Source organism: Solea solea, chromosome 2, assembly GCF_958295425.1.
Source record: "Solea solea chromosome 2, fSolSol10.1, whole genome shotgun sequence".
Lineage (NCBI taxonomy): Eukaryota > Metazoa > Chordata > Actinopteri > Pleuronectiformes > Soleidae > Solea > Solea solea.
The window spans coordinates 13,432,062-13,449,297 of NC_081135.1; the positions used below are offsets into that span (position 1 = coordinate 13,432,062).

Below are 17,236 nucleotides of genomic sequence, written 5' to 3' on the forward strand. Positions count from 1 at the left end.
CATTTACATGCGTGTATTGAACACATTTTTGATACACGTACGTATATTTTCCAAATATGTCGGATTCCACTACATGCGCGTTGTATCGCGTGACAGCTCCGTTCTGCAGTTAGTGCATGTGCTTGAATGGTCAACACCCACCAGCTCTGCTCACAGCTCCGTCAGCGTGACAGTAGCACAGACGAGCCTTGTATGGAGAATATAAGTGAGAAGCCAAATAAGAAGCAGTACCATCCTGTAGTTGGATGGTACTGCTCCCTTCTGGGGGTCATTTGTGATGAAGGCCTCTAGCCTTCTTCTCCATGAAGGGTATTACTCCTTATGGCTCCTATTGTTTATCTTGTAGCCAAGCATCTTGAGGATCGCTGATGCTGCTATGTAATCAGCTCTCATTTGTCGCAGTGATTTTGTTAGTTGGGTTAGCAGTGCCACGTTTTAGAGATTCTGAGGGTAGTTGGTTTTGATCTTATGATGAAAGGACCTTTCTTTATGTTGGACTTGCATGCACTATAATGTTCTGGGTTTAAAAAAAAAAAGTGGACTATTCATGCAATATTTTCTGCTTCATTATTTTCCTGACAACTCCTCCCCAAACACCTCCCCAAACCAGGTAACCAGGTGTCCAAATACCAAACATGTTATTCTGAAGGCTTTGTCCGAAAATGGGCATTTCTTAAAAACAAGCTAGAGATGTCTGCTTTTTTATGCATTATGAACCTTTGTCCAGAAGGTTCATTAATGTTGTGAAGGAGGACAGTTTGTGTAACAGAAAAGGACACAAGGGAGAGGACAAGATGGAGGCAGATAATCTGCTGTGGTGACCCCTAAACAGAGAAGAAGATGATGAAACTGTCCAGAATTTTTTTATCATTATTCTATTTTTATAAATAGCCTCAGAACTGCTAAATATTAACATTTGACAACTGTGTCAAAGTTATAAACCCATCAGTTGGAGTACTCACAAAACAACATAAACAGTGGAGTGGTAAATATGGAAATTTATGGATGATTATAACTAACTAATTTTAACTAATCTTATAACTAGGGATGGGTATCATTAAGCTTTTAACAATACTACTACATTTTTAGATACTGCCTATTGATCTTGGGCTTTAACGGTACCCTTATTGGTTCTTTTTCAGAGAAAGAATTTAACAAAAGGAGACGTGCTTCGAGCTAAGCTTTCAAACACATTTTTCAGTGGGACAACGTTTGTAATTAGCATAATTAGGGAAATCACATGTTTCATTTATATAATAAGAATGACTTTGGCATTCCAATTTGCCAGTTTGGGTCTGGCAATAAAACTGAACAGAACTGAAACAAACAAACACAATGCAACGAATTTCGCTGAACAATGGTAGTGACGTCAATGCAGGTTTTCTATAGTGAGCACAGCCTATGGGCAGTGTGTGTGCCAGTAGTCTCCTTATGGCACATGCATGTCTGTTAAACACTAAATTATGAAAATCATAATGAAAATCTTAATATTTAGATTATCCTTGTCATTTCCAACAGGTATTATGTTATTATACTGTTCCTCCAGGACACAAATGTGGAAAGTAGTCAGTGAATATAACTAAACATGAGTGAAACATTTAAAACACCTAATATTCTTCTTCTACTGGCTTCTGTCTTTAGTGGTTGCCACAGTGGATCATCCGCCCGTAAAATATTATTCTTGTTTAACAATAGAAATAAAAACTCTTGACACTAGAAACAAACACTAGACTCCAAGAACGGGTGAATGTCATGTGAGAAATGACCATAATAATGAATTGAACAAGGAACCTACACAGAGTATCAGCATCGTGTGAGAAGTGCCAGTACACAAATAAAAGTACAGGTACTCAAAATAGTAAAATCAACTGTTGCCTACTGAGGTAGTGCCAGAAACCTTGACTAACTGACTTAACACCTTGCTGTATCTGTATCCGATGGAAAAATCCACATCTAGGCTGTTGTACAGTTTAAAACACCTACAACATTTATTCCCAAAAGAGTCATAATGAAAACATCCAAGGACTAATACGACGTTTCAATGCCAAAAAAGAATAAGGCAAGGCAAGTTGTTTTGTATAGCGCTATTCATCGAGATTAAAATTAAAATAGTCTTTAAAATCATGAGAGATAAAAGTGTGATTTGCCAATACAAAGTGCTTTTTAAAGAGAAGAATGAATTGATAACTAAGATGATGATGATGGTGAGGAGCAGAATACCTGAATGCTGCTTCACCTTGTTTGGTTCTACATCTGGGAACACACAGTAAGCCTGTTCCTGTTGATCTTAGAGCTCTGGGTACTTCATGGGGCACTAATAAGTCTAGGATGTATTTTGGTCCAAGACCATTCAGAGCTTTGTAGACAAAGAGTAAGATTTTGAAATCTATCCTTTGACTCACGAGAAGCCAGTGTAGTGATCTGAGGACCGGTGTGATGTGGTCCAGTTTCCTGGTTTTAGTCAGGAGGACTCTGGCAGCAGCTGCCTGCTTGATTTTTGTTAAGACCTGTAAAGACACCATTATGGACACGGTATGACAACCCTGTGACTCCACAGCTTATCCTAACTTAAATCAAAATGACGATATAAACATTATTACAGATATCAAACACGGAATACAATAACAGTATTTTATCCATAACAGTTAGTAATCATATTTATTAATATTATCACCCGTGGCTATTTTGATCTGGAAATTCTGGTTCTCTTATAATGCAATCCAGGAATACCACATATTACTCTCATACCCTCACAACAAAACACAGTAGCAAGTGAGAGAGGGGACCACAGCACCTTTGACACAAGAAACGCTGGAGCTGCTTACAGGTGGAGGGGGTGGGCCATTCCCTTATGGCGCTGATCTTTGTGGGGTCAGGAGAGAGAGCTGGCCTCGCTCGACGATGAAGCCCAGAAAGGGAACGGATGAGGCGTGAAAGGCGCACTTCTCGGCCTTCACAAACAGCCGGTTCTCCAGAAGGCGCTGGAGTACCGACATCTTTCGTATCAGAAAACATGAGGATGTCATCTAAGTAAATGAAGAGATGTCGCGTAGAAGGTCGTTGACCAAACTCTGGAAAACGGCGGGGGCGTTGGTCAGGCCGAAGGGCATTACCAGGTATTCGAAGTGGCCGATGGGGGTGTTGAATGCAGTCTTCCATTCATCCCCCTGACGGATCTGGACCAAGTGGTAGGCATTGCACAGGTCCAGTTTTGAAAAGATGCATGCTTTATTGAGGGGACTGAAAGCCGCATCGAGCAGGGGCAGGGCGTACTTGTTTCTGACAGTGATTTCGTTCAGTCCCCGGTAGTCGATGCAGGGCCGTAGGGAACCATCCTTCTTTTGGCCTGTAGACCAGTTGAACTGGGGACTGTGACGAGCCAACCATGGTAAACCCAGCACGGCAGGGGTGGAAGAGGACGGGATCAGGAATAATTGGATCTGCTCGTGGTGGTTGCCAGAAAGAATGAGAGTGACAGGCTGAGTTCAGTGGGTGACCTTGGCCAGAGGTCTGCCGTCCAGATCCAGGATGGTTTTGGTTGAGGGAGTGGGGATCCTGGCTTGGTCGGCGATCTTCTGGTCGATGAAGCTGCTCCGGAATCGACAAGGAAAGTGAGAGGGAGAGACTGTTGATGCCACATCAGTTTGCCGGGAAGCGTGAACCGACTTGGCGTAGCACAGGAAAGGGCTCCGCTCACCAGCACTCCTGCATGTGCTGGTGAGCTCAGTCTTTTGACCTGTAGGGGCAGGAGGCGATGTAATGGCCGGACTGACCACAGTAGACACAGGCTCTGGCCGTCAGCCTCTGTTGTCTCTCGATCGACGGGGGGCGTGACTGGGACAAGTAAGTGTGAGAGAGGTGGGGAGCGTTGAGCCTTGGCTCTTTCACGGCGTCTCTCTCAGAGCCGATTGTCTAAAGGAATCGTTAGCTCAATAAGGGAATCTAAATTTGAGAGAGTCGTCACAAGTTGCCAGCTCGTCCTTCAACTCCTTCAACGAAAAACATTGGAGTAATCTGCGACCGAAGTATTAGACTGACCCTTTCGGGGATGGGCAGGGAGCGACTGAGGGCACAGATACTTATGGTGGTAGTGGATTATCCACATTAGGAGCTGAGGTGACCGGTGTTGACACGGGCGCAGGTTTGTGGAGAAGTGTCGGAAATTAGCTGATAACTCTCGGAGTGAAATGACCACTTCCGAGAAGACCTTGTCGTGTCGCCCAATGAGTGCGCCTTGTGCGGCTAGCGCCTGACGGAAACAATCTCATCTGCTGGGTCCATTGGTGGTCAGATTGTTATGTTACGCTCTCGAGAGAAGAGCCGTTTAACTACTAGTAGGACCCGAAAATGCAGAGGAGACAGATCTGGAGTGAACAAGGTTTAATGCAGCAACATATATATAACTAACAATGGCACGGGGAACGAGAAAGGGAGGGGGGCTCGGAGAGCTGTTCTGTTACAGTATTGATATTTAATGTGATAGTATTTAAATGAGGAAGTGTAAATTATATGAAAATACAGAAAAAAAATGCAACATAAAATACATTATCAGTAATTATAAAAACTAGAACATATACAAAAATTAAGTTTAATGCCCTGATATGAACATTGTGATGTTGCTAGAGACCTAGTAACATTAAAAAGTGTTGGTTCACGTCCTCTCCTCATCCCAGTGGCAGCTGAGCTGCAGCATTGCTGGGTCTCTACACTGTCCTCTTGTGGGCCAAGTTTGTGCTTACTGGGAAATTCTGTAAAAAATAATGGGGATCTAGACATTTATGTGCATTTATGTTCTCGCTTTGTGTAAGTGTAAACATTTAGCACGGAGCCGTTGGCTTGGGGGACAGTGAGTGACTGACTGTTGTCAATGTTAATACCACAATTCTATAGATAATTTGTCGTCATGTTACAGTTATCTCTAGTCTATCTCTTAAGTCTCCTTTTTTAAACTTTTTTTAACCTACCTTTTAAGGGGGATTTCATGTCTTTACCTCGGACTGTTGTGCAGGGAACAGTCACGTTCGCCCCGTCAGTTCGGCTGTACTGTGAGATGAACCAATCGATTCAGTAAGTGATTCAGTTCAGTTAGTTCACCCAGAACGATTGATTTGCGAACGTCACAACACGTGTGAGAGAGGGACAGACAGGCAGCAGTAGACAGACCTGCCTCCTGCACAAACAGGCAGCAGGCGAACAGTAAGTTCATTTGTATTTTGACTTAGTGGATGTTATACATCTGGTTTTCATTTTTGTTTTAAAAGATCAAAGAGTCTTTTCTGCAAACATCAATTATCAATTATCCATTTATTATAGCGGGAGGAATAACGCAAAGGGACCAGCAGCAGTTACTGCTCATTGATTCAGGTTAAAATAATCTGCTAGAAATAAATCTTAGATGCATTGCATTAAAAAAGAAAAAAATACATCACCAAAAAAGATCAGCCTTTCAGGGCTTCTGTAGTAAAGACATGAAATAGACTTTACTATTTACTATAGAATACTATACTACAGTATTAACATGTTTATATGATTAAATCATCTGAACCATTAGAAGGGAAAAAGTTCAACTCAAACCAAATTAAGTAGATGGACACAATCAACCTTAACCAAGAGTCTTCATATGAAATCAAGGGTTTTATTTTATCCTTCAAAAGAGACAGTATCATCAGAATCCCTTCAAATACTATAATATAAAATAATATGCTGAGTCAAAATTAACTCAGAACATACAAGTCTGAGTCATAAAAAGTTACAATGTACTGTGATTATAGATGAGAAATGTGATGTGTGTGAAGCAGAGCAAGAAATCCACGTCCAGTTATGGTTAGGGCCAGACCATTTGGCCAAAAATATTATCACCATTAAAGATTTTCAAATCACTTGGCATTGAGTATTTATGGATTGAAAGATCAAAATTAATTACAGTACCCATTTTAAACTCTAGTGGCTGCATTTGTACATACAGAATTGTACATGTATACATTTTAATTTCATTTGCATAATGTATATTGTAATCAGTACATATTTAACTCTTGCTGATACTGATGATGCAGAAATATTATTGGGGTGTGATGTTGCTAATTACCTTCTCCAGATGAAGTATTGGGACATGAGGGAGTGTGTGTGATGGTGCATTTTTAAAATAACATGCTGAAAGCCACTGTTTCTCTGTATGAAGAAGAAATCACTGCATCTTCTTGTCTGACTCTCAGTTGGACAGTAATATCAGTTTGGGCCTGACAGAATTTATACAACTTTCTATAACAAACAGTGGAGGAACGCTGAAGCTGTCTGAGATCTGACTCCTGCCTGATGAATGTCAATCGTCTCTCTCTAAGTTGTCCTCAAAGAAGAAAGCCTGGAGAGCATTCCCCGCAGATACATACCGGATGCTCTCCATCTCTCCACCAGAGTTGCAGGTCTTCTGGAAGTGGATCTCCAGGTAGTCCTGCAGGTCCTCCTCGTCTACGATGTCCTTGATGCCGTCCAGGAGGATGGTGCGATTTGGAGAGCAGCAAAAGGTCTGTGAAGAATCACAAAACATCCCCTTTATTGTCAGTGTCCCGCAGCTTCATCTCTGCAGTCCTGTTCACCATTATCCACCCATCATTATGGTGTTGTATTGTTGCCCGTGTGCCATTTCAATGGAATATCATTCATAAATGATTTACCAATCCTATGCATGTATGTTCTTTTGTGAGTACCCCAACTAATGTGTGTATATAACTTTGAAACAGTAGTCCAATGTTGATATTTAGCCTTTCTGAGGTTATTTCGTCGCTAAATCAATGTATCTTAAATTATTTTTAAAAAAGCCCATTGTGTTCACTTATATATCTTATCATGATATATCTTTAGTTCAAATTTGATCTCTGATTTGTTTCTGTTTTTTCAAGATTGGTTTTTCTTCACAGTTATTCAGTAATTCCCTCACGAATAACTATTTATATAACACACATAATATCATGGCGGCGCACGTAGGTGCAGCGGCTCAGTGCTTTCCTTGTCGGTATACTTTTCTATGTTTCAGTGCGTTCATTTCGTTTTGTTTGTTTTGTTTGCAGTCTGCATTTTGTGAGGAAAACAAATACAGCCGACAAGAGAAGTTTGGAGTTTGCCACGAGCAGAGCGTCTCATCGGACTATATCCATTCACACAACATCCCTTCAGAAATCGCTAGGTGTCCAGGTTCACCATGGATTACCGCTATCTTAATCACTGCTGTTTACATTCCACCGGACGCTAACGCTAACGTAGCTCCACCAGCATGTTAAATGTGCGACCAGAGGAGCTAACACACTTGACAGGGTTTACTCAAACATCAAGAAAGGCTACAGGGTCATACCACTACCACACCTAGCCCAGTCCGCCCACCCGTCACAGCTTTCGGTTCTGGCATACACTCCCCTCAGGAAAACTGCCTCTAACATCATAAGGACTGTTAAAACATGGCCTGACGGAGCCTCCCAGCTGTTGCAGGACTGCTTTGACAGGACCTCTCTGGATGAACTGCACCGTTCCCGCTGCCTCAAAAAGGCCAATTCCATCCTGAAAGACTCATCACACCTGGTAACAAACAGTTTGAACTGCTGCCATCAGGCAGAAGATACAGATCCATAAAAACCAGGACAAATAGACTAAAAAACAGTTTCTACCCAACAGCCATTGTCTCACTGAACGGTGCTACCAAAGCATAGCTTTTATGTATTTTTATGTTTTACATGAATGTGGATGCGTATGGGTGGGATATGGCTTTTTATGCACTTTTTTTATGTCCATAGTGACTTTTTACTTATTTATTGCTACTTTGCACTGAACAAGGAATGCACTTAATTTCGTTGTACCTGTTACAATGACAAATATTCTATTCAAAAATGACTGCAAAGCTATGGAATAACAATGGTAACAATACATGTTGAGGGTCAGTCTCTTGTGTCACACATAATGTTTCAAGGCAATCGCTCAATGTACGGATAAGTTACAGGGCACTCCCTATTTCGTGGCCAAATGACTGCTAAATTCAAAATGGCCGACTTCCCACCAAGTTTCGGGAAATCCAGTGAAAATGTTGCCTCCGTTTTCACCTTAGGGCAGATCTGGACATTTTACGGCCCTTTGGGCATCCCTGTCCGGCTCGCGGTATGTCAGTCATAAACACAAAAGTGTCTCGGTTTAAGTTTAGGAGTTATCATTATCTCCCTCCCTGTTTATTATCTTATTATCTAACCAGTGAAGCAATGTCACTCGTATGTAAACACAATTCCCAGTGTGTGTGCGTAAGCATGCAGATGTGTAACCGTGTGGTATACTACACTACACCACAGTAATATAGTGTAACCGGGTGGTAAATAAACCCAGATGTTATTGTACACTGCAATGTGAGATTTTAATGTGTTCTTTGCTTATTTTGTTCTCTTTTTCTATGTAATCTTTTTGTAAAACACAGAAATGCACACAGACACTTTTTGGTCACAGGGTGGCAGCATTGAGCCCTGTTAGGTTTTACCGCGAAGTGCATTCTGGGTTGTTGTTGGTTTTTCCGGACACTCTGTTGCTTGAATCGAACGGTAAAAAAACACACAAATGGTGGAAAATATTGTACTCTGGAACTTACCTGCTTGTGAAGCGACCAAACATGGTAATTGATAGAGAATGGAAATACGTTTCAGGATGTGAACATGCTAGGCGTCAACCACGGTTAGCAGCTAACTTTGGTGCTAAGTAAGGAAAACTCAAACACGTGGAATGACGATTGGTGAAATGTAAGTGTCTGTTTTGGTATACTGTACATTTCAAATTGTGTTTGTTGAATGGTTACATTACTGACCATGTATTGTGTTGTTCTGTGTGATTAGTTCCTCGGCAACTGCCGTATTTTGGGACATTTTGTATTTTATTTTTATTTCTTTTCAAATATCAAATCTGAGAACAGCCCTCATATTTTTGGGTTATTGATTCAGGCAAAGCTATAAAACCCCAGTTACTGTGTCCTGTGTGTGTATCAAATTCCCAAGGGCAACAATAGTATAATAGTATTCATTATAGTGTAATAATTTTCAATAGAGTCAGTTATTTATAATTGAATAAAATCGCATTTTCCTTCATTTTGTTTATTGTGTGTTTGTGTGCTGCCCAATTTACACCAAAACAATACAATTTACTGCTTTTTTATAAAGAGGTAAAATTAATATTGAGCAGAATTAATTCAGCCCATTGGTCCGGGCCTCAATAATATTTTATGTTTCTCATGTGGCCCCTTGCCTTAAGGGGTGCCATAGAGCCATGCAAAAGTGAATTGCAACAGTTTCAAGAGTTTTTGTTCATACATTAACCCCCTCAAAAATGACTGCAAAGCCACAGATATGATAATAATAACCATACTGTATCTAGCAATCCTGCTTACTGCTGCTTTAAGTCTGTGTGGTTTGATGTGGCTTTAGTGAAGAAATTAGGTGAGGGAAAAAGGGCAGAAGAGGAAAACACCTGTTACCTGCCTCTGTGCTAAATCTTACCTGAAACTTACGAAGCTGATGTTCGTAAATAGGTTTAACTTGCACATCTACTTCCCTGTCCAGATTCAACTGGTACTTTCCTCTCAGGGCCAGAGGCTCAGCAACTACACACACACACACAAAAGCACACAGTGAATTAATGTGCTCCACAGCTGTACTATAGATCATTGTGTGTTGATCAGTGTTAATATTGTGTGAGTGGCCATAAACAAATCAACATTTAGGTACTAAGAAGAGTCAGACTACTTTTTGTTTCCCATTACCCCACACTGTTTCCCAACATCATCATTGGTATTGTTTTGAGACTCACTAGTGAAAATACATATATGTATTTAATTCCAGGTCTGAAAGGGATCTCCGATTAAGAAATGTGTTTTTGACCAGTGGGAATGTGTTAAATCTGCATTCATGACTAAATAAAATGACTCTGTGATGCAGATGGTGTTTTTTTTTAAATCGGGGTAGGGGTAGCTCAGTCGTTAAGACTGGTACCCCATGTGCAGAGACATCATGGTCACAAGTTCAACTCCACCCCTGGCAGGTTGTACTCAATTCCCTTGTAAGTCGCTTTGGATAAAAGCGTCTGCTAAATGAAATGTAAATCGGCTTCAATCAGCATCACTGGGAACGTAAGACCTGGGGGATCACAATACAAATTCTGGCGTCATTCATCTTCCAATACTTATTCATCTTTCAGTCATTAGCCATGATTATATTTTATATTACATTACATTACATTAGATTATTACAGAGCCAATCCCAGCTAACATATTGCGAAAGCCGTCATCAAGACTAGAAAAGTGCTGTAAAATATACTACTTTTTACTGGAGTAAAAACTAAATAGTAAGGACAGTAAAACTGTCATTGAACTCTATTGTGTGGTTGTTGTCGTCTTCTTCCGGAGGGCAGAGAAAACACTAAAAGAGGCTTCAGTAAACATGGCTCAGAGAGCTTTACCTCCAGCATGGAGAAACGTGATGTTTGCCGTGCCAGTCTTCTTATCATAGGTCACTCTCTCCACCTCTCCTCCTCCTCTGCTAGGTCTAGAAAAACTCATCTCCAGTCTGTCTTTCATTCTCTCCTGGGGCATGGAGGGCGGGATGTTGGAAACCTGGAGCATATTTCTGAAGACATCAAGGTGGACCTTCATGGATGACAGGACACACTGATTAGAGGGAAGTTAGCACAAACAAATACTTAGCAGTATAATATGTATGTAAGTATGTGAGAAAATCCTAGTATGAGACAAAGCAGAGTTGTTAAGTATGTAAGCTCCTGTTCAGACCTAGTATCAGCTGAGTGAGCTGAGTGTGACATGTGAGCTACATGTTAGTGATAAGTGGGTCAAGGATTTATATGACCCGTACCTGCCTGAACCGGACCCATCCATCGTGCAAATGTAATTACGACTGAAACTACCTGCAAATTTAGCAATCCATCATCTATGTAGTCAGGCTTTGTTATTATATTATTATAGAACTACATTTATCAGGAGGTCTCACTCTGAGTACCGGGTGTCCTGGCTGCTGATATTGGTCTCTCCTCATGTACACGAGTAGAAAGAGGTTAAATAAATAGACAAAACTGACAGAAGTAAACAGACCAATTATTATTTTGTGCAAGAAAAACAACCATCATCATCAATAATGTGACCATTCTTATTTTACTTTAGCATCTTAAACTTGAACAAAAAAAGCCCCCGCTTTCAAACTACCCCGCGTGGGTTGGACAATTTGGCTGATCCTCCTGTTTATGTGTCAAGACTTGGTTTAAGGGTTAGGATTAGATTAAGGTAAGGGTAGGGGTTAAGGCAGTGGTTCTCAAACTTTTTTGTTGGGCCCCCCTTTGGAGGAAGAAATTTCCCAGGGCCCTCCGACTCTCACGAAACTGTAACAATATGTCAAGTATAACATTTATTGAATCAATATTAGAACAAACGTTTCACTTTTCTTTCAATAATCTGTTGTGCAAATTGCTTTAGTAATACAAATATCCTTAATATTGCTTCGTGAGAAAGCAATTTTCAAACAAAAATATGAAATGTGCAATTATAACTAAAATAGTGTAATACATTTTGAATACTTCACCAATATAAATAATTTGCTGTGCAAATAACATTTTTTTTAACACACAGAGAGGTCTTTGATGGCATTTTCTCATCTTGGGTTTTGGTTGTCGTGAATCATTGTTCCGTTCGGCTGATGTTGGCTTGTTTTTAGTTTCCAAAACATTGCACAGTTTTCTTTTTGCCCCCGTCAGAAACTTCTCCATTATCCAAACCTTGTCACCAGTGTAGATTTTGTTGTGGTACGTCACTTAAATGAATCCAGGTTGGGACTTAAAAAAAAAACAGAACTCACGCACCCCCTGGAAATTCTCCACGCCCCCCCCCCCCCAGGTTGGCCCGCCCAACAGTTTGAAAAAGGCTGTGTTAAGGTAAGGGCCTAGGGAATGCATTATGTCCATAAGTGTCTTCATTAAGAATGCTGGGGGGGGGGGCAATGTGATCTAATATGGTCAGAATATACCTCAAACTTCACAACAGGACCCATGATTATACTTTTTGGTATCACGTCCACCTTCATGTCCTCACAAGACACAGAGCACATGGCAATCCTCATGATCTGAGAGGCCACTGTAAGAACAGAGAACATGGCAGAGACACAGGGTGTCCATTAATCTCCTGCTACTAACCAAACTACTGTATCTTCATCTGCACATTTCTGTCTGGTCTATTCATTTTGTCTTCTGATAGGTTACATATCCAGGCAGCAACACCCCCTACTGGCTGTATAACCACACTGGGTTTAGTTTCTATATTTTTATTACACCATGATATTCAGGGTATATTCATATATATACCAGATTCAACCTCAACCTTTACTGTATCAATACTTGGGCACAAAGTACATTACAAAGACAAAGGAACATGTCACAGTAAATTACAGCTGCAATAATGAATCAATTACTAATTGATTACTAAATGAATCCCCCACTGTTCTCATAAATAAATCTGTGTTCTGTGTGTTTTTTTCACAACATAAAACCCAGTTCTGTGCTTTCAACCTCTTAAATGTGAATGTGTTCTGCTCTCTTTGATAGTAGACTGAATATAATTTGGTTTGTGAACAAAACAAAACATTTCATCATTACAATATCAAACACTGAATCAGTAGCACCTGGATTTATAGATTTCTTTTGGAGGCATTTCACCTCTCATCCGGGAGGAAAAAGCCTTGTGGATGAGAGGAGGAAAAGTGAAATGTCCTCAAAAGTGTCCAGTGGTTCCAAAAATGCTCATTTGAGGATGCATTCAAGATAGATTGGAGCGTTCGGAACTGAAGTCATGTGATGTCATAACTAAGGACAGATATTAATACCAAATCTGAACAGGGTCTTAGTCTCCTACATATAGTGCAGCATATTAAGTCATATATACCTTCCTTCTCCTCAAACGTGATGAGTGCTTGTCCTCCCTGCAGGAGCACTGAGGGTGTCTGGCTGATGTCAAATACTCCTCTGATTAAATGACTGTCGTCATCATTGTTCTCTTCATGCTCAGCGACGAACTTTACCTCTGTGTCTAGAATGGGGGCAGAGATCTGGAAACATTTTCAGCACATTAATGTTACTATTATTACTACTGTTCAACAAGATGTCACAGTACTGATGTATTACAACACCCAACGGACATTTACTCTCTGAACCTGGTTATCCATTACAACAACAATGTTTTATTTTGCAAACCAAACATCCATCCACCCATTTTCAACAGTTTTATCCTCCACATGAGGGTCTCAGCTGATATAGAGCGATAGGCGGGGTACACCCTGGACAGTTCGCCAGCCCATCGCAAGGGCCACATATAGAGACAAACAACCATTTAACCATTCACTCTCACTCTCACACCTATGGTCAATTCAGAGTGTTCAATTTACCTAATCCCCATAATGCATGTTTTTGAACTGTGGGAGGAAGCCGGAGAACCCGGAGAAAACCCAGGCAAACCAATCATATGTCACTTAATTGTCAATTCTCGCAAGAGTCTTTTTGTCTGTTTGAGTTCTCTTTGAGTTCATATTTTTTTTCAGAATAAAGGCTCAGAAGTCTGGATTAAAATGTCACTTTTTTAAGATAAGCAAATCGTGGATTATTAAAATCATCTGCCGCGCCAAACACTGATACTGGCAGGCCACCAGTTGTTGACCACTGTTGTATACTGTTGCACGGAAAAAAGGAGAGAGAGAGAGAAAACGTGTATATTTGTGACAGTATGTGGTTAAAAATATAATTATTTGCTAAATGTGTGTCACGGAAGTCCAAAGAGGATCATTTTAATGTATTTTATAGTTATATGAAAACATTAGATCATTATATATTCTATGATATGTATAATAATAGCTCCTGGATTGAAACACAGCTGAAGTGACATGTTCTGTAGGCAGTTAAGACAGTTAACTGCTCCATTCTTCCATTCTGTATGGTTTGGTAAAGAAGGGAACAGACAGAAACAATAGTACTGAGGACTTTCACCTTGAATTTCTGCTTCAGTTCGGTGGAATTGACCTTCTTGGCCTCCAGCTCAGCCTGACATCTCCTCAGTTTTTCCAGCAAATCCTGTTTGCGTTTCACAAGATTTGAGATATCGTCCTAAATGAAAGAATAAAGTGAGGGAAAAAAGTAGACATGAGTTTCTTGTTGTTGCTGCATCCATGATCAACACATGGTGGAGATGGCAGTAACTTTACCTGCAATATGTTCATGCTCTGATTGAATTCTTTCTTACAGTCGTCTTGTTTTTTGATCAAATCGTTCAAATCCTGCTTGGCCTTCTCCTTAATCTCATCTTCTTCCAGTTTCTCCACAATGAGTCTGGATTTCACATCATCAGCTTTCTCTACTTTGAGCTTAGAGACAAAACAGAAGGTTTTATAAACTTAGATAGTCTCTGATAAATGTGGGTGAGCGTTGTCATCTTGCAGGAGGGAGTTCACTGGGACACATGGGATTGCCACTGGTTGCAGATTCTTATCTGGATATCTCTCTGCACTGAGATTGCCTCTAATGATGACAAGCCTTGTGTTTCAGTGAAGGAGATGCCACACAAGAGTCAATAGCAGAATAAGAAGAATTGTTACAACAAATAAATACAAGAAAATACTTAATAAGTTTATATGTGTGTGTGTGTGTGTGTGTATATATATATATATATATATATATATATATATATATATATATGTATATATATATATATACATACACACATATGTGGTTTTCTTTTCCATCTGACAAAATGTAACAGTTTAATAATAACAATTGATGTACACATTTGAAATAACTTACTTGGAACTTACTTCAAATAAACATTTATTGTCTCTCCAATCATTTTGTGCATCAATCATCAAGTGCACTTGCTCATTTTAAATAAAAGACAGGACTAAACCAAATGACTCAGCAGCATTTATCAAGTTTTTGGGTGAATCTGAGATCACAAATCAGTCATTTGGGTCCAAGTCTACTTGTATTAAAATTTCTCTATAATATATATTTATATTAATATCTCTATACAGCTTTAAATGATGTGGTCTCTTCAGTGCAGCCAGCGAAAAGCAATATACCCTGAAGGTAACAGAAATACACAGTATAAAAAGAATCTATAACTAAAACAGCCCGAGAATTGTTTTGTTTTTTAATACTGCACTATTATTATGTAAGTGTATGTAATCTAACTATCTAATCTTAACATTAGGATTTTCATTTTGAAATAGGTTGCTAGAAACTGAGAGCTACCTGAAGGGTAGAGAATAGTATGGAGGGCTAACATGCTAAGGTATTTGCATTTTACAGCTTACATTTAGAATAGTATGTATTCCATTGCATACAAATCAAATACCATTTGAAAATCAGACAATGCCACAGTTAGTTTGGTAGAAATCAGCATAATAGAGCATAGATAGATTCTCTCACAGTCTATCATAGATAGACTGTGAGAGCGTATTGTGTGTGTGGCCCTTACAACACACCCTGTTAACACAGATTATTTTTGCTTTTAGTCAGCTATTCTCTCTTTCTCTTTCTCTTTCTCTCTCACACACACACACAAAGGACATGCGGTTGTATACTTTGGACCTTTGTTGCATAGTAGTGGTCTGTTCTTCCCTTTACATGCTTAATCTTAATCAGAATTTACATCAGCGTCAATGAATCCAGAATATGCTATATGAATGTCTCATAATGCATTTATCTCTAAATTGAAGATAAATTAGCATTCAGCATGTTTCTATCTCAAAATAATGCCTTGATTTTTTTACTTCATAGTCAGAACCTTTACTCTTTTAATCGTACCTTTCCTAAATGGAACCTATCCTCTTACCTTTATACATGGGACCTGGCCTCTCACCCTCCTAAATGGAACACGTCCTCTTACCTCACTACATGAAACTATTTAACCTCCTAAATAGAACCCGTCCTCTTACTTTCCTACATGAAACCTGGCCTCTTCTTACCTTCAATGTCTCCAGCTCTTTCTTGGCAGCCTGGAATTGAATGTCCTCCTCCAGATCAGCCTTGATCTGATAAAAACAGAGTTCTGTTACTAACCAGTCGAGATTACTCCTCAAACACTGTCAAACTTAATTCAACATTGTCACTTACATTCGTGTCAGCCATGACCTGTCAGAGAAAAAAAGAATCTCAGGTAACTGAGTTAGTCAAATGAAGCCAGTTATACACAGCCGTAACGCACTTCTACCTTTTCTTTACGTCTCTTCTTTTTTGTCTTCTTGTTGAATTTAGATTAATTTAGTGAGAATGAAAGTAGCAGCAGCAGCGGACGTTTCTCCACGAGCTCTGAAAAGAAAGTGAAACTTAGGGCACACACGATGGCGCAGTTACCCGCACTCACATCCTGGTTGTTTTTATGTATTTAACTGTGACTCGACTACCAGCTGTAAACACTTACTAACTCTTACTTTCACTTTCTCCACATCATCATTTTAATAACAAAAATCATTATTCTTTCTTTTAAGAGCATGAATGCAAACCACCAAGTACACATTCCACAATAAATCATCATAAGAATAAGTCTTTTAAAATTAAGAAAGTGTTAACTCTTGCATGAACATATGCAATATTTACTTCAGTTGCCATCTATTGATTATCTACTGATGATTTCAAATAATGTAACACCCAATCTCCCCCAAACAGCATTAACAGCAGTAGTGGCCAGGTCCTTAGACAACATAATGCTGTTTTATCGATCATCAAGATAAAATGTTGAATACAATTACCTGCAAGACAAAGGTTCCAGAGGCAAGTTATCTTGATGTTGACCCAGTTCTCCTGCTCATTTCAAGTCTTCTGGCACATCTTGAAGTACTACTGTCAAAAGAGCAAACGTGTGCATAGTGCAGCAACTCATTTACAGCCATATCTGTAACACCTAATATAAAAAATATGTTTTAGCACTACATTAATAGTCATATACTCTCACCACAAAAGTGTGGGGCACATTTCTTATATTGACAAATCCAAAGGCTCCATCATACAGTAGACCTGACAAAAATGTGTGAAATAAGAAAAAAACAATTCTGTGATGAGGGTCCTCCATATGGTTAAAATGGTTAGCACTCTTGTCTTGCAGCAAGAAGACCTGGGTTCGAGCCCCGGTTGGAACATGGGCCTTTCTGCATGGAGTTTGCATGTTCTCCCCGTGCGTGCGTGG

The 17,236-nt window shown here is 39.8% G+C and overlaps 1 protein-coding gene across 2 annotated transcripts; it reads right to left on the reverse strand.

Moving 5' to 3' along the window:
- Nucleotides 1–5,621: 5,621 nt before the first annotated feature.
- Nucleotides 5,622–16,378, reverse strand: nmi (N-myc (and STAT) interactor). 2 transcript variants are annotated; one of them, XM_058654755.1, is made up of 10 exons: nt 16,265–16,378; nt 16,168–16,185; nt 16,020–16,085; nt 14,262–14,420; nt 14,047–14,163; nt 12,953–13,115; nt 12,042–12,148; nt 10,471–10,657; nt 9,513–9,616; nt 5,622–6,523 (listed from the first exon to the last, which is right to left on the reverse strand). In XM_058654755.1, the coding sequence occupies exons 2-10, from the start codon at nt 16,180–16,182 to the stop codon at nt 6,320–6,322; spliced, it is 1,122 nt and encodes a 373-aa protein (XP_058510738.1). In that variant the 5' UTR covers nt 16,183–16,185; nt 16,265–16,378; the 3' UTR covers nt 5,622–6,319. The 2 variants fall into 2 exon arrangements, with proteins under 2 accessions (XP_058510738.1, XP_058510737.1); XM_058654754.1 differs by having other exon boundaries at nt 16,168–16,378.
- Nucleotides 16,379–17,236: the final 858 nt, after the last annotated feature.

Excerpts from the sequence above, each read along its gene's own strand:
- nmi (XM_058654755.1), bottom strand. Across the intron at positions 14,164-14,261 it reads AGAGCATGAACATATTGCAG|GACGATATCTCAAATCTTGT; the intron begins GTAAAGTTACTG and ends TCTTTCATTTAG. Across the intron at positions 12,149-12,952 it reads CACGTTTGAGGAGAAGGAAG|TGGCCTCTCAGATCATGAGG; the intron begins GTATATATGACT and ends CTGTTCTTACAG.